The 23,083-nt window shown below is 43.0% G+C and overlaps 1 protein-coding gene across 2 annotated transcripts; it reads right to left on the bottom strand.

Annotated features, from left to right (window-relative positions):
• Positions 1-5,355: 5,355 nt before the first annotated feature.
• On the bottom strand, positions 5,356-21,727 carry LOC112265746 (succinate receptor 1). Of its 2 annotated transcripts, none has more exons than XM_042296466.1 (2): positions 21,665-21,727; positions 5,356-6,659 (listed from the first exon to the last, which is right to left on the bottom strand). In XM_042296466.1, the coding sequence occupies exon 2, from the start codon at positions 6,642-6,644 to the stop codon at positions 5,706-5,708; it is 939 nt and encodes a 312-aa protein (XP_042152400.1). In that variant the 5' UTR covers positions 6,645-6,659; positions 21,665-21,727; the 3' UTR covers positions 5,356-5,705. The 2 variants fall into 2 exon arrangements, with proteins under 2 accessions (XP_042152400.1, XP_024299074.1); XM_024443306.2 differs by lacking the exon at positions 21,665-21,727 and adding an exon at positions 20,312-20,439 and having other exon boundaries at positions 5,357-6,659.
• Positions 21,728-23,083: the final 1,356 nt, after the last annotated feature.

Raw genomic sequence — 23,083 nt, 5'->3', positions numbered from 1 at the left:
CCGGTGATGTCTGGTGAGGACCTGCCTTACAACAGGCCTATAAGCCCTCAGTCCAGCCTCTCTCAGCCTATTGCAGACAGTCTGAGCACTGATGGATGGATTGTACGTTCCTAGTGCAACCCGGGCAGTTGTTATTGCCATCCTGTACCTGTCCCACAGGTGTGATCTGATGTACCGATCCTGTGCAGGTGTTGCTACATGTGGCTTGCCACTACGAGGACGATAAGCTGCCCGTCCTGTCTCCCTGTAGCGCTGTCTTAGGCGTCTCACAGTACGGCAATCGCAATTTATTGCCCTGGCCCACTCTGCAGTCCTCATGCCTCCTTGCAGCATGCCTAAGGCACATTCACGCAGATGAGCAGGGACACTGGGCATCTTTCTTTTGGTGTTTTTCAGAGTCAGTAGAAAGGCCTCTTTAGATTCCTGAGTTTTCATAACTGTGACCTTAATTGCCTACTGTTTGTAAGCTGTTAGTGTCTTAAACCTCTCTGGGATAGGGGGCAGTATTTTCACGTCCTGATGAAAAGCGTGCCCAAAGTAAACTGCCTGCTACTCAAGCCCAGAGGGTAGGCTATGCATGTAATTAGTAGATCTGGATAGAAAACACTCTGAAGTTTCTAAAACTGTTAGAATAATGTCTGTGAGTATAACAGAACTGATCTGGCAGGCGAAAACCCGAGCACAATCCATCCAGGGAAAACATTTTTGGGGGTCACTGTGTTTTCCAATGGTGTCTATGGGAGACCTGATTTATAAGAGTCCAGATTGCAGTTCCTATTGCTTCCACTAGATGTCAACAGTCTTTAGAAATAGTTCTTTTGAGAAATGAAGAAGTAGGGCTGTTCTTTGTAGGTACTCTGAAGGGCTTGAGTCTTTTTGTTGCGCGTGAAGTGGAGCTCGCTCCACATTGTTTTTATCCGGTATTAGAAACAGTTTATTCCGTCTTAAATGTTATCATTTATTTACATTTTAGGATACCTGAGATTGGATTAGGAACGTTGATTGAAATGTTTGGACCAAGTTTACAGGTAACTTATTAGATACTCTGTAGTCATGTTGGGCGAGTTGGAACTGGTGTATTTCTGAATCAAACGCGCTAAATAAATTAACATTTTGGGGACATAAAGAAGGAATTTATCGAACAAAACAACCATTCATTGTGTCAATGAGACATTTGAGATTGAAAAAAGAAGAAGATCATCAAAAGTAAGGCATTTATTATATTTATATTTCTGGCTTTTGTGTCGCACTGGTTGAAAAATGATTTTCATGTGTTTGTATGCGGGGCGCTGTCCTCAGATAACCGCATGGTCTGCATGAAGCCTTTTTGAAATCTGACACAGCAGCTGGATTAACAAGAAGTTAAGCTTTATTTTAATGTATTACACTTATATTTTTGTGAGTGTTGAATATTGATATTCCTGTAGTTTGAATTTGGCGCCCTGCCATTTCACTGGATGTTGTCAAATCAATCCCGCTAAAGGGATTGGCGCGTGAAGGGATGCATAAGAGGTTTAAAATAGTGGATCCATATTAATATAAGGAATATAAAATTATTTATACTAGTACTTCTACTTATTTTAGCAATTACATTTACTTTTGATAATTTTGATAATATTTAAAACCAAAAACTTTTAGACTTTTACTCAAGTAGTATGTTACTGGGTGACTTTTACTTTTACTTGAGTCATTGTCTATTATTATCTTCTTTGGGATAGGGGGCGGTATTTTGACTTCCGGATGAAAAACGTGCCCAAAGTAAACTGCCTGCTACTCAGGCCCAGAAGCTAGGTAATGAAAAGTTTCTAAAACTGTTAAATGTTAATGTCTGTGAGTATAACAGAACTGAAATGGCAGGCGAAACCTCGAGGACAAACCACCCCCCCCCAAAAAAAATCATCCGACCACTGATTTCAATGGCTGGCACTTTTATAATAGGGCGAAATCGTGCCCGATTGCAGATCCTAGGGCTTCCACTAGATGTCAACAGTCTTTAGAAAGAGTTTCAGGCTGGTTTTAGGAAAAATTACCCAGAAATTGTAGTTCTTCTAGGTGGCTCCCATTTTGGCTGTAGTGTTTGGAATAGAACGCGTTCTTTGGTATTTTTTCCGGTAAAGACAATAACGATTCTCCGTCTTAAATTTTATGGTATATTTACATATTACGGTACCTAAGGTTTGATTATAAACGTTGTTTGACTTGTTTGGAAAAGTTTATTAGTAACGTTCGGGATTCATTTTGTATGCATTTTGATGGTGGATTATTGACTGAAGTGCGCCAGCTAAACTGAGTTTTTATGGATATAAAGAAGGACATTATCGAAAAATTATCGAAAAAAGGACCATTTGTGATGTAACTGGGACCTTTTGGAGTGCTATGAATAGCTATTTCTGACTTTCGTGTCGCACCTGCCTGGTTGAAATATGTTTTTCATGTGTTTGCATGCGGGGCGCTGTCCTCAGATAATCGCATGGTTTGCTTTCGTCTTACCTCTTGAAGCTAGGGGGCACTATTTTTATGCTTGGAAAAATAACGTACCCAAAGTAAACGACCTATTTCTCAGGACCAGGCACTAGAATGTGCATATAATTGACAGATTAGGATAGAAAACACTCTAAAGTTTCCAAAACTGTCAAAATATTGTCTATGGGTATAACAGAACTGATATTGCAGGCGAAACCCTGAGGAAAATTCAATCAGGAAGTGCCTATTATTTTGAAACCCTTCTGTTCCTATGCATGCCTATCCTCCATTTAAAGGGATATCAACCAGATTCCTTTTTCCCTGGCTTTCCTAAGGTGTCAACAGTGTTTAGACATAGTTTCAGGCTTTTATTTTGAAAAATTAGCGTGAAAGATCACATTGCGTAAGTGGATAGGTCGGGGCTTTCAGAGTGAGTTTTTACGCTACAGAGTAAAGCCGCCATTGTTCCTCCCACTGTTATTGAAAAACCTACACACTCGGTTGATTTATTATCGAATATATATTTTAAAAACTACCTGAGGAATGATTATAAAAAATGTTTGACATGTTTCTGTGGACATTATGAAGACTATTTGGAATTTCCATCTGCGTTGTCGTGACCGCTCTTTCCTGTGGATTTCTGAACATAACGCCACAAACAAACAGAGGTATTTTGGGTATAGAAATAATCTTTATGGAACAAAAGGAACATTTGTTGTGTAACTGGGAGTCTCGTGAGTGAAAACATCCGAAGATCATCAAAGGTAAACGGTTAATTTGATTGCTTTTCTGATTTTTATGACCTAGCTACTTAACAACAAGTTCATCTTTAAAATTGTGTAAAATACTTGTATGTTTGAGGAATTTTAATTATGAGATTTCTGTTGTTTGAATTTGGCGGCCTGCACTTTCACTGGCTGTTGTCATATCGACTCCGTTAACGGGATCTCAGCTGTAAGAAGTTAAACCCTCTTATGGCTGCATCCCTTTGTTCTCAATTTCCGCCTGAAGACATACCCTAATCTAACTGCCTGTAGCTCAGCCCCAGAGGCAAGGATATGCATATTCTTGGTATCATGTGAATGGAAACATTCTGAAGTTTGTGGAAATGTTAATTGAATGTAGGAGAATATAACACAGTAGATCTGATGGAAGAAAAGAGAAAGAAAGAGCATTTCTGTTTATTTATTGTTGTAGTATCATCTTTCACATGTACTAGAATAGCCACACAGTCAGATAGGATGCTGGCGATAATTTTGACGGATAACACAAGAGGGCAACTGTAGGTGTGCAAAGTTTCAGACTGATAACTTCAGGAATAGGTGAGCTACATGACATTTAGCATGAAGTCATATTAGAAAATAAATATTTAAAAAAAACAGTACACCCTTTGGAAGTCCTCTACACAATATTTTGCTGCCTGCCTGTGCCATGTCCCATAGCAGTCTCTTTCTGATGTAAAGCAGAGGCAAACTGAACAAGTGGTGCAGTTCATGCGACACAGAACACAACAACGCCTCCATGCTGTGCCCTTTTGGCCCTGAGGCACAGTCATGCCTGCAGTAATGAACTGTGGCATATGAACACCACTGGGGGCAGAGGTAGAGTGGGCAGCTTGGCACCGTCCAATGATGGTTTGCAGTTACACAAACCACTCCTTGGCCCCTACAATACAGAGAGGCTCATTTCTTTTCTGGAGGAACTGCATGATTGACTTGTGCCAGCGGACGAAAGGGGGAAAAGAAACTCCCCTAACTTCATTGTTGTGTGGGATAATGTGGCATTCCACCACTCTGCTGCAGTCACAGACTGGTTTGCTGCACATCCCAGGATGTCAGTACTATTCCTGCCTCCATACATCCCCTTCCTAAACCCCAAAGAGGAGTTTTTCTCTGCATGGAGGTGGAAGGTTAATGACCACCATCCATATGACCAGATGTCCTTACTGGATGCCATGAATGTGGGGTGTGGAGACACTTCTCCTGAAGTCTGACAGGGTTATTAGACATTCCAGAAGATACTTTGCAAGATGCATCGCCAGAGAACACATAGGTGTAATTTGAAGAGAACTTGTGGCCAAATGCAGAGGAGAGGGAGAACTAGAACCCTCGCACCACAGTATGAGTGATTATACTATACATGTGGTTCATGGTTTTTTGGTAATTATTTTTGCAACCCTGGAATGTCAGGAATTAGTTTTTGTTTCAACTGTTTATTATTCACAAGTAAATTACTACATGCAAAGATAGAGAAAATATAAAAGCTATTGTAGCAAATTGCTGCATTTCTGATTAATTCTTGTTACATATACTTCAGTACAGTCAAAGTGAAAAGATGTTATTCTAATTCTATAATGAAATACAGATTTATGTGAAATCATTCAAACTTCAAAGAAGAAAGTTCATAATTCATATAATGCTCCCTGTTAGTGTTTTTTTAGGTCAGTGTGTTATGAGTGACAATATATTCTTTCTGAGTGAGAATTGTTGCCAGTGTTATGTTCGAACAAGCTTAGTTTGAGACATGCATGAAGTGTTTTGGTGGTTTGACTGAGTTTGCGGTGAGATTAACTGTTTGGCCAAAATGCATGTTGGTAATGCAGAGTGTGTGAAGAGTTTTGAAAAAGTGGCTTCAGTATTGACCGATGCTTGTTAGCAATTGAAAAAAATATGAACAACTGCTCACACAGACTCTATTATTCTAAACAGAATATCAACCATTCACACAGATGGGGTTGAACCGCTCACACAGATTCTGACCCTGGCAACTCACACAGGCAACTGCCCTGTGTTAACACCTCTTTTTGTTTTAGGCCTTTCATATGCTTGCTATAAGAAATTCCAGTCTCACCTTTTTATTTCTCTATGTTCGGGATTCCTTGTCCATCCTCTGGATCCCATCCTCGTCAGCAGATTGTCATAAAAATAAAAAAAATTAAGTGAGAGAGACTTTGTTATTTTTTCAAACAATCAATATTTATTATCAATAATTGCAATAAAGGAGCTGGTCAAGGACCAATCGTAGGTGACTTGTTGTGAGCCCAATAATACAAGAAATGCTCAGGTCTTATATAGTAGACATAAAAATGCTTAGCGTGGCTGGTTCCACCCCTCCCCTGCAGATCGGGACATCACAACATTGGTTAAATATGCCTACTTGAATAATATTTCAAACATACCATGATATTTTCCCGGACACTGTGTGTGTTTGTTTGTGTGTGTGAGTGAGTGTTCAACAGGATCTCACATTGATGTCCCTGTCCTCTGTTCTAGCTGTCTCACCAGGACTCTGATCTTGGCCAATAGGAGCTCTCTGAACTTGTCTCCCATGAAGAAGTAGAACACAGGGTTAATAACACTATGGATGAATGCCACCGGCCTGGTCAGGATGTATGCACTCTGTATATATATCTTGTGGCAGTCAGACAGCCCTGCCCAGGGATGCCGCGACGCTATCCTCACATTCCTCATCAAATGATAGGGCAGATACAGTACCAGAAACATGGTCGCTACAGCAGAGACCACACGTACGGGCTTGCGGAACGATGTCCCCGTGCCCTGAATCACTTCCGCCTGGACACGGAGAAGCTGGTTGATGTGGAAGCTGAAGAAGCCAAGCCCCAGCAGAGGCAGCAGGTAGCCAGTCACCGTCAGGCCCAGGCTGTATCCCAGCAAGTTCTCCATAACCCCCAGGCTCCCAAAGTCCTTACATAAGCTCCAGTTCCCTTTCTGCATGTCCTGGATGATGTAGAATATTAGGGGGGCCACCTGCATGTTAACTGCCACCCAGGTCATGAGAGACAAGCAGAGGGCCGCCTTCTTGGTCAACAGGAAGTGAAGTCGTGACGGGTGTCGTACGAGCAGGAAGCGGTCCATGCTGACCCACACCATGAAAAGGATGGAGGAGTAGAGGTTGGTATGGAGGATATAGCGGTTGATGATGCAGCCGAAGCCGCTGTATTCTGAATTGGCTTTGGCGTACAGGTAGGAGAGGTGTGGCAGAGTGCACAGAAAGATGAGATCAGAGACAGCGAGGTTGAACAGGTAAACATTGGTGCTCTTCCACTCTGGCAGGCAGAACACGTAACCCAGGACCACCAGCAGGTTGCTGGGGAAACCCAGGGCAAACTCCAGGGCATAGGCGGGAGCCAGGTAGTACTGCAACAGGAAGTCATCTAGCATTGTACAGTTATACACCTGGAGAGGGGAGGAGAGGAGAGGAGAGGGGGGAGATGAGAGGAGAGGAGTGCTGGCACTAAAATTGCACTCAATGACCTGTATACCACCATAAGCAAACAGGTAAAAGCTCATCCAGAGGCGGCACTCCTAGTGGCAGGGGACTTTAATGCAGGGAAACTTAAATAGGTTTAACCTAATTTCTATCAGCATGTTAAATGTGCAACCAGAGGGTAAAAAAATTCAAGAACAACTTTACTCCACATACAAAGCTCTCCCTTGCCCACCATTTGGCAATCTGACCATAATTCTATCCTCCTGATTGCTGCTTACAAGCAAATATTTAAGCAGGAAGCAACAGTGACTCGGTCTATAAAAAAGTGGTCAGATGAAGCAGATGCTAAACTACAGGACTGTTAAGCTAGCACAAACTTGAATATGTTCCAGGATTCATCCAATGGCATTGAGGAGTACACCACCTCAGTCATCGGCTTCATCAATAATTTCATCGACGACGTCGTCCCCACAGTGACCGTACATACACTACAGTTCAAAAGTTTGGGGTCACATAGAAATGTAAAAAAGAAAAGCACCTTTTTCATCCATTAAAATAACATCAAATTGATCGGAAATACAGTGTAGATATTGCTAATGTTGTAAATGACTATTGTAGCTGGAAACAGCAGATTTTTTATGGAATATCTACATAGGCAACCAGAGGGCCATTATCAGCAACAGTCACTTCTGTGTTCCAATGGCACGTTATGTTAGCTAATCTCAGTTTATCATTTTAAAAGCTAATTGATCATTAGAAAACCATTTTGCAATTATGCTAGCACAGCTGAAAACTGTTGTTCTATAGGAGCTCTCTGAACTTGTCTCCCATGAAGAAGTAGAACACAGGGTTAATAACACTATGGACGAATGCCACCGGCCTGGTCAGGATGTATGCACTCTGTATATGTATCTTGTGGCAGTCAGACAGCCCTGCCCAGGGATGCCGGGATGCTATCCTCACATTCCTTATCAAATGATAGGGCAGATACAGTGCCAGAAACATGGTCGCTACAGCAGAGACCACACGTACAGGCTTGCGGAACAATGTCCCCGTGCCCTGAATCACTTCCGCCTGAAGCAGTAAAACTGTCTTTCTTTAGACTAGTTGAGTATCTGGAACATCAGCATTTGTGGGGTTGACAAGACCTTTCTTCTGAAACTCGTCCGTCTATTGTTGTTCTGAGAAATGGAGGCTATTCAATGTGAGAAAATGGCAAGAAACTGAAGATCTTGTATAACACTGTGTACTACTCCCTTCACAGAACAGCGCAAACAGGCTCTAACCAAAATAGAAAGAGGAGTGGTAGGTCCCGGTGCACAACTGAGCAAGAGGACAAGTACATTAGAGTATCTGGTTTGAGAAACAGACTTCTCTCAAGTCCTCAACTGGCAGGTTCATTAACTTCTTGGATATAGGGGGCGCTTATTTTAATTTTTGGATGAAAAACGTTCCTGTTTTAAACAAGATATTTTGTCACGAAAAGATGCTCGACTATGCATATAATTGACAGCTTTGGAAAGAAAGCACTCTGACGTTTCCAAAACTGCAAAGATATTGTCTGTGAGTGCCACAGAACTGATGTTACAGGCGAAACCCAGATAAGAATCCAATCAGGAAGTGGCGCATTTTTTGAAACCGCCTCATGCGAATGACTCCTTATATGGCTGTGAATGGGCCACAAATGAGCTTAGGCTTTCTGTCGCTTCCCCAAGGTGTCGACAGCATTGTGACGTATTTGTAGGCATATCATTGGAAGATTGACCATAAGAGACAACATCTACCAGGTGGTCGCTTGGTGTCCTCCGTTGTAATTATTGCGTAATCTCCAGCCGCAGTATTTTTCCGTTTGCTTCTGATGAGAAACCAACTGTCACGACTGATATATTATCGAATAGATATGTGAAAAACACCTTGAAGATTGATTCTAAACAACGTTTGCCATGTTTCTGTCGATATTATGGAGCTAATTTGGAAAAAGGTTTGGCGTTGTAGTGACTGCATTTTCCGGTCTTTTTCTTAGCCAAACGCGATGAACAAAACAGAGCTATTTCGCCAACACAAATAATCATAATAAAAAATGAACATTTGCTATCTAACTGAGAGTCTCGTCATTGAAATCATCCGAAGTTCTTCAAAGGTAAATTATTTTATTTGAATGCTTTTCTTGTTTTTGTGAAAATGTTGCCTGCTGAATGCTAGGCTTAATGCTATGCTAGGCTATCAATACTGTTACACAAATGCTTGTGTAGCTTTGGTTGAAAAGCATATTTTGAAAATCTGAGATGACAGTGTTGGCTAAGCTTGTGTTTCAATATATTTATTTCATTTCATTTGCGATTTTCATGAATAGAAAAAGTTACGTTATGCTAATGCGTTATAGTTGAAGTATTTTTCTGTCGATTTCTCAGCCATGCAGGATGAACAAACGTGACGTTTTTTTCGCCTACAAAAATATTATTTTTGGAAAAAAGGAACCTTTGCTATCTAACTGGGAGTCTCCTGAGTGAAACCATCTGAAGTTCTTCAAAGGTAAATTATTTAATTTGGTTGCTTTTCTTATTTTTGTGAAAATGTTGCCTGCTGCCAGCACAGCCTAGCATAGCATTATGCCATGCAAATTTACACAAATGGTTGTCTAGCGTTGGCTATAACGCATATTTTGAAAATCTGAGATGACAGTGTTGTTAACAAAAGGCTAAGCTTGTGTTTGAATATATTTATTTCATTTCATTTGCGATGTTCATGAATAGGAAACGTTGCATTATGGTAATGCGCTTGAGGCTATGATTACGCTCCTGGATACGGGATTGCTCGCGCTAGAGGTTAAATAGTAAACGCAAAACACTAGTCTCAACGTCAACAGTGAAGAGGCGCCTCCGGGATGCTGGCATTCTAGGCAGTGTTCCTCTGTCCAGTGTCTGTGTTATTTTGCCGTCTAAATCTTTTCTTTTTATTGGCAAGTCTGAGATGTGGCTTTTTCTTTGCAACTTTGCCTAGATGGCCAGCATCTCGGAGTCACCTCTTCACTGTTGACTTTGAGACTGGTGTTTTGCAGAAGTTTTTTCCATCTACGTAACATTGCAAAAATCAGAAACTGTCTGTTCCATATCTAGGAGACATAAGAAAGCTCAGGAAATATATATATACAGTATATACATTTTTTTACACATATTATTTAACCCCTAATTTTTGGCGGGACAAAGCTAGCTCCATACTTCAATTCATTTGTATGGGTTACCTTCAGATGGGGGTTTAATAATATCTATATACATCTCCATACTTACGATCATTTGTATGGGTTACTTTCAGATGAAGGTTTAATATCTATATATATATCTCCATACTTCCATTACTTTGTATGGGTTACCTTCAGATGGAGTTTCAATATCGATATATATCTCCATACTTCCTTTAATTTGTATGGGTTACCTTCAATTGAAGGTTTAATATCTATATATATCTCCATACTTCCTTTAATTTGTATGGGTTACCTTCAATTGAAGGTTTAATATCGATATACAGTGCCTTGCGAAAGTATTTGGCCCCCTTGAACTTTGCGACCTTTTGCCACATTTCAGGCTTCAAACATAAAGATATAAAACTGTATTTTTTTGTGAAGAATCAACAGCAAGTGGGACACAATCATGAAGTGGAACGACATTTATTGGATATTTCAAACTTTTTTAACAAATCAAAAATGTCACGCTCTGGTCTTAGTATTTTGTGTTTTCTTTATTTATTTGGTCAGGCCAGGGTGTGACATGGGTTTATTTTGTGTTGTGTTTATGTATGGGGTTTTTTCTTAGGTTTTGGGATTGTAGCTTAGTGGGGTGTTCTAGCAAAGTCTATGGTTGCCTGAGGCGGTTCTCAATCAGAGGCAGGTGATTCTCGTTGTCTCTGATTGGGAACCATATTTAGGCAGCCATATTCTTTGAGTGTTTCGTGGGTGATTGTTCCTGTCTCTGTGTTAGTGTTCACCAGATAGGCTGTATAGGTTTTCACGTTCCGTTTGTTGTTTTTGTATTGTCGTGTTTATTCATTTATTAAACATGTCTCGAATTAACCACGCTGCATTTTGGTCCGACTCTCCTTCGACGGAAGAAAACCGTAACAAAAAACTGAAAAATTGGGCGTGCAAAATTATTCAGCCCCCTTAAGTTAATACTTTGTAGCGCCACCTTTTGCTGCGATTACAGCTGTAAGTCGCTTGGGGTATGTCTATATCAGTTTTGCACATCGAGAGACTGAATTTTTTTTCCATTCCTCCTTGCAAAACAGCTCGAGCTCAGTGAGGTTGGATGGAGAGCATTTGTGAACAGCCGTTTTCAGTTCTTTCCACAGATTCTCGATTGGATTCAGGTCTGGACTTTGACTTGGCCATTCTAACACCTGGATATGTTTATTTTTGAACCATTCCATTGTAGATTTTGCTTTATGTTTTGGATCATTGTGTTGTTGGAAGACAAATCTCCGTCCCAGTCTCAGGTCTTTTGCAGACTCCATCAGGTTTTCTTCCAGAATGGTCCTGTATTTGGCTCCATCCATCTTCCCATCAATTTTAACCATCTTCCCTGTCCCTGCTGAAGAAAAGCAGGCCCAAACCATGATGCTGCCACCACCATGTTTGACAGTGGGGATGGTGTGTTCAGGGTGATGAGCTGTGTTGCTTTTACGCCAAACATAACGTTTTGCATTGTTGCCAAAAAGTTCAATTTTGATTTCATCTGACCAGAGCACCTTCTTCCACATGTTTGGTGTGTCTCCCAGGTGGCTTGTGGCAAACTTTAAACAACACTTTTTATGGATATCTTTAAGAAATGGCTTTCTTCTTGCCACTCTTCCATAAAGGCCAGATTTGTGCAATATACGACTGATTGTTGTCCTATGGACAGAGTCTCCCACCTCAGCTGTAAATCTCTGCAGTTCATCCAGAGTGATCATGGGCCTCTTGGCTGCATCTCTGATCAGTCTTCTCCTTGTATGAGCTGAAAGTTTAGAGGGACGGCCAGGTCTTGGTAGATTTGCAGTGGTCTGATACTCCTTCCATTTCAATATTATCGCTTGCACAGTGCTCCTTGGGATGTTTAAAGCTTGGGAAATCTTTTTGTATCCAAATTCGGCTTTAAACTTCTTCACAACATTATCTCGGACCTGCCTGGTGTGTTCCTTGTTCTTCATGATGCTCTCTGCGCTTTTAACGGACCTCTGAGACTATCACAGTGCAGGTGCATTTATACGGAGACTTGATTACACACAGGTGGATTGTATTTATCATCATTAGTCATTTAGGTCAACATTGGATTATTCAGGGATCCTCACTGAACTTCTGGAGAGAGTTTGCTGTACTGAAAGTAAAGGGGCTGAATAATTTTGCACACCCAATTTTTCAGTATTTGATATGTTAAAAAGGTTTGAAATATCCAATAAATGTCGTTCCACTTCATGATTGTGTCCCACTTGCTGTTGATTCTTCACAAAAAAATACAGTTTTATATCTTTATGTTTGAAGCCTGAAATGTGGCAAAAGGTCGCAAAGTTCAAGGGGGCTGAATACTTTCGCAAGGCACTGTATATCTCCATACTTCCTTTAATATGTATGGGTTACCTTCAGTCCCGTGAGACTTGTGGGGGTTGTAGAGCAAAAGGTTTCCCCTTAAAGGTTTCCCCCTACCAAAAGGTGGTTATTTAATGTTGTGTGCTACAGAAGTTCTCATGAGAAGACCTATTTTCGGGATGTCTCATGGTCTTGCAAACACCATTGTGGCTCGGCCACCTTCCACCACAGATGCAGAAGGCTGACATAAGGGGTCTACACAGTATACGTAAACAAGGCTGACGGATCGTAGCACAGCGTTGCAATGTTGTTTTACGTCACAAAAGGGGCAGTTTCTTGTAATACGCATTCTACGCATTTTTTTCTTACATGCAAATTGAGACCCGACTGGCAGCGTCAGTGATTTATAGGAGGGGACGGAGTCAAGCGTAGGAAACAGAACTGGGTAAAATAACGTACTTTACTCAGTAGAATAAATCCACGTAGGGATAACAAATCCTAACACGCAAGACTAAACATAACAGGAACAATCACACACCACACATACTGAGAACCAGAGGGAAATAAATAGGGAAATAAGAATAACTTAATGGGAACCAGGTGTGTTCACTCAAGACATAACAAATGGAAAACAGAAACATGGATCGGTGGAAGCTAGAAAGCCGGTGACAACGAGCGTCAAACGCCACCCGAAAACGAGCGCCAAACGCCACCCGAACAAGGAGAGGCACCAACTTCGGCGGAAGTTGTGACAGTACCGATAGTACCACCCCGTAGTGCCGGAAGACGTGTGTAAACAGGGCCTCCGCAGTCTGTAGGGCCATAGGGAGACCGGGCAAAGGAACTTAGAAAACCGATCCACAACAATCAGAATCGTGGTGTTCCCGTGTGGTGGAGGAAGATCTGTCACAATATCCACCGATAGGTGCGACCACGGCCGTTGTGGAACGGGTAGGGGTTGTATTTTCCCTCAGGGTAGGTGTCTAGGTGCCTTGCACTGAGCTCATACTGAGCAGGAGGAGACATACACCCTCAATTCCTTAGCTAAAGTGAGCCACCAGTACTTCACACTAAGACAGCGCAGTGTCCGATCGATGCCAGGATGACCAGAGGAAGGTGACATATGAGCCCAACAAATCAATCGATCACGAACATCAGACGGAAAGTACTTACGTCCAACTGGACACTGGGTAGATGTGGGCTCCGCACGTAACACCCGTTCAATGTCCGCGTCAACCTCCCATACCACCGGTGCCACTAGGCAAGAAGCCGGAAGTATGGGAGTAGGATCCGTGGACCGCTCCTCTGTGTCATACATCCGAGACAGTGCGTCTGCCTTAGCGTTCTGGGAACCTGGTCTGTATGATAGAGTGAACACAAAACAGGTGAAAAACATGGCCCACCTTGCCTAGCAAGGATTCAATCTCCTAGCTGCCCGGATGTACTCCAGATTGCTGTGGTGAGTCAAAATGAGAAAAGGGTGTTCAGCCCCCTCAAGCCAATGCCTCCACGCTTTCAGAGCCCCGACAATATCCAACAGCTCCCGATCCCCCACATCATAGTTTTGCTCCGCCGGGCTGAGCTTCTTCGAAAAGAAAGCACAGGGGCGGAGTTTAAGTGGTGTACCGGAGCGCTGAGACAGCACAGCCCCTATCCCAGCCTTGGACGCGTCCGCCTCAACTATGAACGCTAAGGAGGGATCAAGATGAGCCAACACAGGAGCCGAGGTAAACAGAGCCTTCAGTTGACAAAAAGCTCTGTTCGCCCATGACACCGATGATCCATGACACCGACGGATCATTCCTTGCGAAGACTGAGGAGCAGCAGTTAGTGAGTTTTGTAACGGAAGTCCCGCCCCTTTGTCTAAATCACATTTTTTCCAGTATCTCTTCTGGTATAAACACGGAAGAGAGGGACGTTCTGCAACTTCGATTCTACTACTTGCAAGCAATTCCCCCCCAAAAAAAATGTAGGCACTGAGCAAATTTCAGGTCTGCTGAGCACAAACTTGAAAATTGTGAATATTCTGTGCAACTTCACACACACATTTGCTGTGAAAACTGAGGATGTACCTGCTTTAGTTACAGTTTTAACAGTGGCCATATAGGCTAATGTGTCTATTGGATCATAATAAGGCCTACTGCATCAGAGTGGCCTACCACCAAAAACAATGGAGAAAATGCATCCCATAACATTTTAACATAGAAATAGCTGTTCTATCATTCAGCTTACAGTAGCAGCTAATGTGTGGTGTTCAATGTAAGCCTACATTCCATGAGACTTTTGAAAAAAAAAACATAGAAGGCTTGACATTACCCTGTTTATCGACATCAGACAAGGAGGTGACTGAACATGTAGTTGTGTTGTTTGATGCAAGACTAAATAATAAATATATTATTAATCCCATTCCATCATTACAGAGAATCAGACAAATGAAGCCACCCTCTGCCTATTGGCTACTTAATTTATTCAAGCCTGTGTCACGTCCTGACCTTAGTTCCTTTTTTATGTCTCAGTTTTAGTTTGGTCAGGGCGTGAGTTGGGGTGGGCATTCTATGTTGTGTATTCTAGGTTTTGTATTTCTGTGTTTGGCCTGGTATGGTTCCCAATCAGAGGCAGCTGTCGATCGTTGTCTCTGATTGATAACCATACTTAGGCAGCCTGTTTTCCCACTATGGGTGGTGGGTAGTTATTTTCTGTTTAGTGTTTTTGTTGCACCTTACAGAACTGTTTTGTTTTTGTCGTGTTTTCCCCTTTGTTATTTTTGTGTTCGGTTTAATAAATATAACATGAACACTTACCATGATGCGCATTGGTCTGATCCATCCTATTCCTCATCAGAAGAGGAAGACAATCGTTACAGAACTACCCACCACAAACGGACCAAGCAGCGTGGTAACCAGGAGCAGAGGGTTCTGGACTCCTGGACATGGGAGGAGATACTGGAAGGCAAGGGACCCTGGGCACAGGCAGGGAAATATCGCCGCCCCAAGGAAGAGCTGCAGGCAGTGAAAGCTGAGCGGCGGCGATATGAGGTAAGGCAGCGCAACAGGCAAGAGAGGCAGCCCCCAAAAAATGTTTTGGGGTGGCACACGGGAATATTGGCGGAGTCAGGCGATAGACCCGAGCCAATTCCCCGTGCTTACCGGAAGAAGTGCAGTACTGGTCAGGCACTGTGTTATGTGGTCAAGCGCATGGTGTCGCCAGTACGCGCTCATAGCCCGGTGCGCTATCGGCCAGCCCCCCGCAATTGCCATGCGAGAGTGGGCATCCAGCCAGGGCGTATTGTGCCGGCCCAGCGTGTTTGGTCTCCGGTACGCCGTTTCAGTCCAGTGTATCCTGCGCTGGCTCTGCGTGCTGTGTCTCCGGGGTGATGGGAGGGTGCAGTGCGTCCTGTGCCTGCGCTCCGCCCGTGCCGGGCGAATGTGGGTATTGAGCCTAAGGGAGAGGTGCGAGTGATATGCACCAGATCTCCAGTGCTCACCCACAGCCCAGTTCAACCTGTGCCTGCAATCTGGAGGGTCCGGGCTAACGGGATCATCCAGCCTGGAGGAGTGGTGCCAAGGCTGCGCACCAGAGCTCCAGTGCTCCTCCACAGCCCGGTCCATCCGTTGCTGTGCCTCTCTCCATCTCCACCCTCCAGGTTCTCCCGTCTGTCCGGAGCTGCCAGAGCCACCCGTCTGTCCGGAGCTGCCAGAGCTGCCCGTCTGTCAGGAGCTGCCAGAGCCGCCCGTCAGTCAGGAGCTGCCAGAGCCGCCTGTCAGTCAGGAGCTGCCAGAGCCGCCCGTCAGTCAGGAGATGCCAGAGTCGCCCTTCACTCCGACGCTGCCAGAGTCGCCATTCACTCCGGCGCTGCCAGAGCCGCCCTTCACTCAGGCGCTGCCAGAGCCGCCCGTCAGTCAGGAGCTGCCAGAGTCGCCCTTCACTCCAGCGCTGCCAGAGTCGCCCTTCACTCCGGCGCTGCCAGAGCCGCCCATCTGTCCGGAGCTGCCAGAGCCGCCCGTATGTCCGGAGCTGCCAGAGCCGCCCGTCTGTCCGGAGCTGCCAGAGCCGCCCATCAGTCAGGAGCTGCCAGAGCCGCCAGTCAGTCAGGAGCTGGCAGAGCCGCCCGTCAGTCAGGAGCTGCCAGAGCCGCCCGTCAGTCAGGAACTGCCAGAGCCGCCCTTCTCTCCGACGCTGCCAGAGTCGCCCTTCACTCCGCCGCTGCCAGAGTCGCCCTTCACTCCGGAGCTGCCAGAGTCGCCCTTCACTCCGGAGCTGCCAGAGTCGCGCTTCACTCCGGAGCTGCCAGAGACGCCCGTCTGTCAGGAGCTGCCAGAGCCGCCTGTCAGTCAGGAGCTGCCAGAGTCGCCCGTCAGTCAGGAGCTGCCAGAGCCGCCCGTCTGTCCGGAGCTGCCAGAGCCGCCCGTCTGTCAGGAGCTGCCAGAGCCGCCCGTCAGTCAGAAGCTGCCAGACCCGCTCTTCACTCCGGCGCTGCCAGAGTCGCCCTTCACTCTGCCGCTCCCAGAGTCGCCCTTCACTCCGGCGCTGCCATAGTCGCCCTTCACTCCGCCGCTGCCAGAGGTCTGTTTAATGCTGGTCCGACCAATCGGATTCCGGATAGCTTCAAGATTGCTTCGATCACGTGGACTGGGATATGTTCCGCGTGGCGTCAGACACTAACATTGATGAATACACTGATTCGGTGAGCAAGTTTACTAGCAAGTGCATTGGTGATGTTGTATCCACAGCGACTATTAAAACCTTCCCCAACCAGAAATCGTGGATTGATGGCAGCATTCGCACAAAACTGAAAGTGCGAACCACTGCTTTTATTTAGGGCAAGGTGACTGGAAACATGACCGAATACAAACAGTGTAGTTATTCCCTCCGCAAGGCAATCAAACAAGCTAAGCATCAGTATAGAGACAAAGTCTAGTCACAATTCAACGGCTCAGACACAAGAGGTATGTGGCAGGGTCTACAGTCAATCACAAACTACAAAAAGAAAACCAGCCCCGTTGCGGACCACGATGTCTTGCTCCCAGACAAACTAAACAACTTCTTTGCTTGCTTTGATACATTCACATGCAACAACATGGGCTAGAAAACAACATGCAACAACATGGGCTAGAAAAGGTTGTATACATTGGCCATTCTGTCAAGCCAGCACTTCTGCCGCGTTCAAAACAACTGGAAACTCGGATTTTGAACAGTCATCCAACTCAGAATTCCAAGTTGGGAACTAAGGCCTCTGTCACGCCTGCTCCCGCTCGCCTTCTCTGGCGCTTACACACTCCTGCCACCATCAGTACGCACACCTGCCTTTCCCCATCACACGCATCAGCGTATTCTTGTACTGACCTGGACTCAATCACCTGTTTATTACCTCCACTATATTTGTTAGTTCCACATCTCTGTTCCCAGCTACTGCAATGATCGTCAAATCTTGTTGTTTTGCCCCATGTGCTGACGCTGTGCCGGTCTTGTTTCATGGTTGTTCCTTATTAAATGTTGACTTCTCATACCTGCTTCTCATCTCCGGTGTCGGTTCTTACAGCCTCTTTATAGAGCTCTGACATCAAGATAACTGAAGTCATGATTCAACCTTGTTTATTTCCGAGTTCCCAGTTGTCTTGAAAGCACCATAAGTCCCGAGAATGCCAGACTTTGATGAGAAAATTTGATGTCCAAATTTTGCACCCCACCTTCCTGTTCAATTGTCATTAGAAACCACATTTGTTCAAGCAAGTCAGCCACATCAGCTATGTTTTTTTAAAAGGGCAGTAAATGAGGCTGAATGAACTGTTTTGCTGTCAGACAAGGCTCCGCTGATAGCCAGGTTTAGCGGTGGTACGGATTCATTACATGGTGCTGAAAAGCAACAGCTCTGCTGTTGGGACAGCTTTCTGTAGGAACTAATGTGGGCACCGTTTGTAATCGTTATAGTGCAATTAATGTATTGTTAATGTATTGTTTAGTGTTGTGTTGTGTAGTGCCTTTGCTGGCATGCATCAACAACAAAAATGTAGTTTCCACCACCAAGATTTACATGCTAAAATAACCAGTGAATATTACCTGGACTAGCCTGTACCCCCGCACATTGACTCGGTACCGGTACCCCCTGTATACAGCCTCGTTATTGTTACTTTATTATGTTTCATGTCATTTGGAGACTTACATTTCCCTCACTAACTTTAAACATCAGCTATCTGAGCAGCTAACCGATGGCTGCAGCTGTACATAGTCCATCTGTAAATAGCCCACCCAATCTACCTACCTCATCCCCATATTGTTTTTATTTACTTTGCTGCTCTTTTGCACACCAGTATCACTACTTACACACCAGTACCACTACTTACACACCATCATCTGCTCATCATCATCTGCTCATCTATCACTCCACTTTTAATCTGCTAAATTGTAATTACTTTGCTACTATGGTCTATTTATTTCCTTACCTCCTCATGCCATTTGCACACATTGTATATAGACTTTATTTTTATTTTTTTTTATTTTTTATATTGTGTTATTGACTGTACCCTTGTTTTACTCCATGTGTAACTGTGTTGTTGTCTGTGTCGCACTGCTTTGCTTTATCTTGGCCAGGTCGCAGTTGTAAATGATAGCTTGTTCTCAACTAGCCTACCTGGTTAAATACATGTGAAAAAAAACATGTTGTTTATTTGGGTAAATATTTGATTAACTCTATTTCTTGAACTGCATTGTTGGTTAAGGGCTTGTAAGTAAGCATTTCACGGTAAAGTCTACACCTGTTGTATTTGTGATGGTGGTGGATCACTTACTGGACTTTTTACATTGACTCATTTCCATGTTACTGCTGTTGACTTTGTGTCTCTTCTCTTCACCACTTGACCTGCGTATTACATTGTTTTACATTGACTCATTTCCTCATTTCCATGTTACTGGTGTTTACTTAGTCTTCTCTTCACCACTTGACCTGTGTATTACATTGTTTTACACTGCACTATTTTTTTGTATTAAAAAAAACAAAACAGTACCAGTCAAAAGTTTGGACACACCAACTCATTCAAGGGTTTTTCTTTATTTTTTACTTTTTTTTACATAAGAGAATGCCAAGAGTGTGCAAAGCTGTCATCATTGGCAAAGGGTGGCTACTTTGAAGAATCTTAATCTTAAATATATAACATATTTTGATTTGTTTAACACTTTTTTGGTTACATGACTCCATGTGTTATTTCATGTTTTTGATGTCTTCACTATAAGGAAAAATATGAGGGAAAACCCTTGAATGAGTAGGTGTGTCCAAACGTTTGACTGGTACTTGTGTATCTAAAAGGTCTGCAAATGTATTTGTCTGGTTATTCATAAAATATTGCTGTTTTGAATCAGTCACTCAGTAAACTTGTACTGCTTTGTGCATGAGCTATGTATACTGACCAAAACATAAACAAAACATACAACAATTTCTAAAATTTTACTGAGTTACAGTTCACATAACACTTCATATATTTTAACTGTCCCCAGCACAAGGTGCACCTCTGTAATGATCAGTCTGTTTAAGGACTGAATGTTATTTATTACTGAACAAAAATATAAACGACCAAGTGTTGGTCCCATGTTTCATGAGCTGAAATAATGCACAACAAGCTTATTTCTCTCAAATGTGTTTACGTCCCTGTTTGTGAGCATTTCTCCTTTGCCAAGATAATCCATCCACCTGACAGGTGTGGCATATCACGAAGCTGATTCACCTCAAGACTGTAGCTATTTCATTCGCTAACCTTGACTCACTCTTGCGTCTAGTACATCAATAATACAAGTACTGCATTCTATTTTGTGTTAGTAGATACATTAGTTGTTGGATACCATAGGCAGTGTACAAACATCAATAAATACAGCCAATCCAACCTTCAACTTTCACAAACTACTCTACCAATCAGTACAGCGGGTCTCATAGAGATGTTCTTTTTTTATATAAACGTGTGATTTCACAGTGAAACATGACATAACATATTGGCATACATTTGATAAATAATTTAAGATATCTCAATCATCTCTTCTTTATGACATATTACTTCATTAACAGGTGTGTCTTACCATTGTTCTGTCTTGTGTGGTAGGAGTCTTTTTTTAGGCAGTGAATGAAGCTACTGTTTTGACTGCAAACAGGCTGCAAACTAACCAATACTGGCTGGCTGAGGAAAGTGCTGACTGGTTCAACAGAGGACACCTTTACAAGCAGACATGGTTGAACATGCAAACCAGTTAGGCTCACATAAAACTTATTATAGATTAATATAGTAAATATGTTTCATATGTTGTGGTTTTGGCTTGCTAATGAATCAGGTTACATAAATATTTGCATTTGTCCTTGTGCCATTCATTCTGTATGAGGAGTTACCAAGATGGCCTCATTGGTTTTGTATTAAACCATAAAACTTGATATATGCTAGCACGCATCGAAGGATATGACACACATGGAAGTTGGTGTTAATTTGCAACCTACAGTGTTGCACTTGGAAGGCAAAGATTCCAAATCAATGACCCAACAGCCATCAATGACCCAACAGCCATCAATGACCCAGCAGTGTATGGTTTATTTTGGCAACAGAGATGTAGTACGGTGCACTAACCACATGGTCTACTTGGAAACAGAGAGAGAGCATGAAACATTTACGGATGCAGTCAAATATATTGATACAGTAGGTAGTGACTGATGCTGGAGAAGCAGGTACAGGGGGTCAACTTTTATTTGGGAACAGACAGGTAGAAGCTGAGTCAGCACACGGGTAGGCAACGACAAACGACAATTAACACTGGGGGGGCAGGTGTGCGTAATGATGGTGGTAATGTGCGTAATGATGGTGGTAAGAGTGAGTAATGCTGGGGAGCCTGGCACCTTGGAGCACCAAGGAGGGGGAGCGGGAGCAGGTATGCCAATATATGTATTTAGCTTTTTCTGCAGAGAGAGAGGGAGAGGACTGAAAATATGTGTCCTTAAAACAACCTGTTGTGGGAGTGGCAGTTGTTTATGTCAGAGTCTAAGCCTCTAGATGGTGATATCTACTAAGTTTACAGATGCATTTTTATTATTATAATAATGTACAACTGAGTGTACAAAACATTAAGAATACCTACTCTTTCCATGACATACTGACCAGGTGATTCCAGGTGAAATCTATCATTTCTGATTGATGACACTGGTCACTTGGATTGTGTGTGTGTGCCATTCAGAGGATGAATGGGCAGGACAAAATGTTTAAGTACCTTTGAACGGGGTATGGTAGTAGGTGCCAGGCACACCGGTTTGTGTAAAGGACTGCAATACTGCTGTTTTTTTTAATGCTCAACAGTTTCCTGTGTGTATCAAGAATGGTCTACCAAGCAAAGGACATCTAGCCAACTTGACACAACTGTGTGAAGCATTGGAGTCAACATGGGCCAGCATACCTGTGGAACGCCTTCGACACCTTGTAGAGTCCATGCACCCGACTAATTGAGGCTGTTCTAAAGGAAAAAGGAGAGGGTGCAACTGAATGTTAAGATGTTCTTAATGTTTTGTACACTCAGTGTATTCATGTACAAATGCTTGCCACGTAGGAACACACACACACACACAAGGGGCATCCACATGAAACCACCCTCCCAAAACCACTCTGGTTTAGCTTCAGTCAAGGCTGTTGCATTTCCTAAAGGCCAAGCTAAAAAACTAAGCCAAATGAGGAAGTTCAGTACCCCTTGAAGCCGTCTTCATAAATCTCTCACCGGCATTTGTTTACTTTACCAGTACACCTTGTTCAGTCATGTTACATCATTAGCTAGCTAGCTAACAACCTGGTTACTTTACCAGTACACCTTGTTCAGTCATGTTACATCATTAGCTAGCTAACCACCTGGTTACTTTACCAGTACACCTTGTTCAGTCATGTTACCTCATTAGCTAGCTAACAACCTGGTTACTTTACCAGTACACCTTGTTCAGTCATGTTACATCATTAGCTAGCTAGCTAACAACCTGGTTACTTTACCAGTACACCTTGTTCAGTCATGTTACATCATTAGCTAGCTAGCTAACAACCTGGTTACTTTACCAGTACACCTTGTTCAGTCATGTTACATCATTAGCTAGCTAGCTAACAACCTGGTTACTTTACCAGTACATTTAAATATTTGGGTTGCACAGAAAGAAATGAAAAAGGGAAAGCTTCTTTCGAAGAATAATGATCATATCAATGAATGACATACTGATCTCTTGCATGACATAGCTCACAAACTTGATGCTCTTAAAGAGACAGTGTAGATATTTTCAATGTAATACATCTCAATAGGGCTCGTGAGAGAAAGGTCACTGGTTCAAATCCTTGAGCTGACTAGGTGAAAAATCGGTGGATGTGCCCTTAACCCTAATTGCTCCTGTAAGTCACTCTGGATAACAGTGTCTGATAAATGACTAAAATGGAGCCCTTTTACACAATATAGAAACCTAATATCACACAAATGACTTTTGTATTTTCAATGACAGGTGTTTGTATCAACACTTAAGTTGGGAACACCGGTGCTACCAATGCCCTGGTCATAAGATGGACCATTAAGCTCTTTCATTTGAAGAATTTTTAAAACAATTATCTGATGAAACGTTGAATGTGGATTTTACTGCTATAATCCCATAAAAACACATTGACTAATACATTCATATACGGCAACAAAATAAATAAATTATAAGGAGATATGGTTTGAGGTGTCTGAAATGCATCTGACAGATATAGGAAAGTTGCATGTGTAAAATAAGTGTAGCCCTGGTGCGTTGAGCTAATAACTGAAATGTCACTGGTTCAAATCCCAGAGCCGATTAGTTGGAAAATCCATTCA

This window comes from Oncorhynchus tshawytscha, linkage group LG13, assembly GCF_018296145.1.
Source record: "Oncorhynchus tshawytscha isolate Ot180627B linkage group LG13, Otsh_v2.0, whole genome shotgun sequence".
NCBI classification, from domain to species: Eukaryota; Metazoa; Chordata; class Actinopteri; order Salmoniformes; family Salmonidae; genus Oncorhynchus; species Oncorhynchus tshawytscha.
This window is presented reverse-complemented; position numbering and strand designations above follow the sequence as displayed.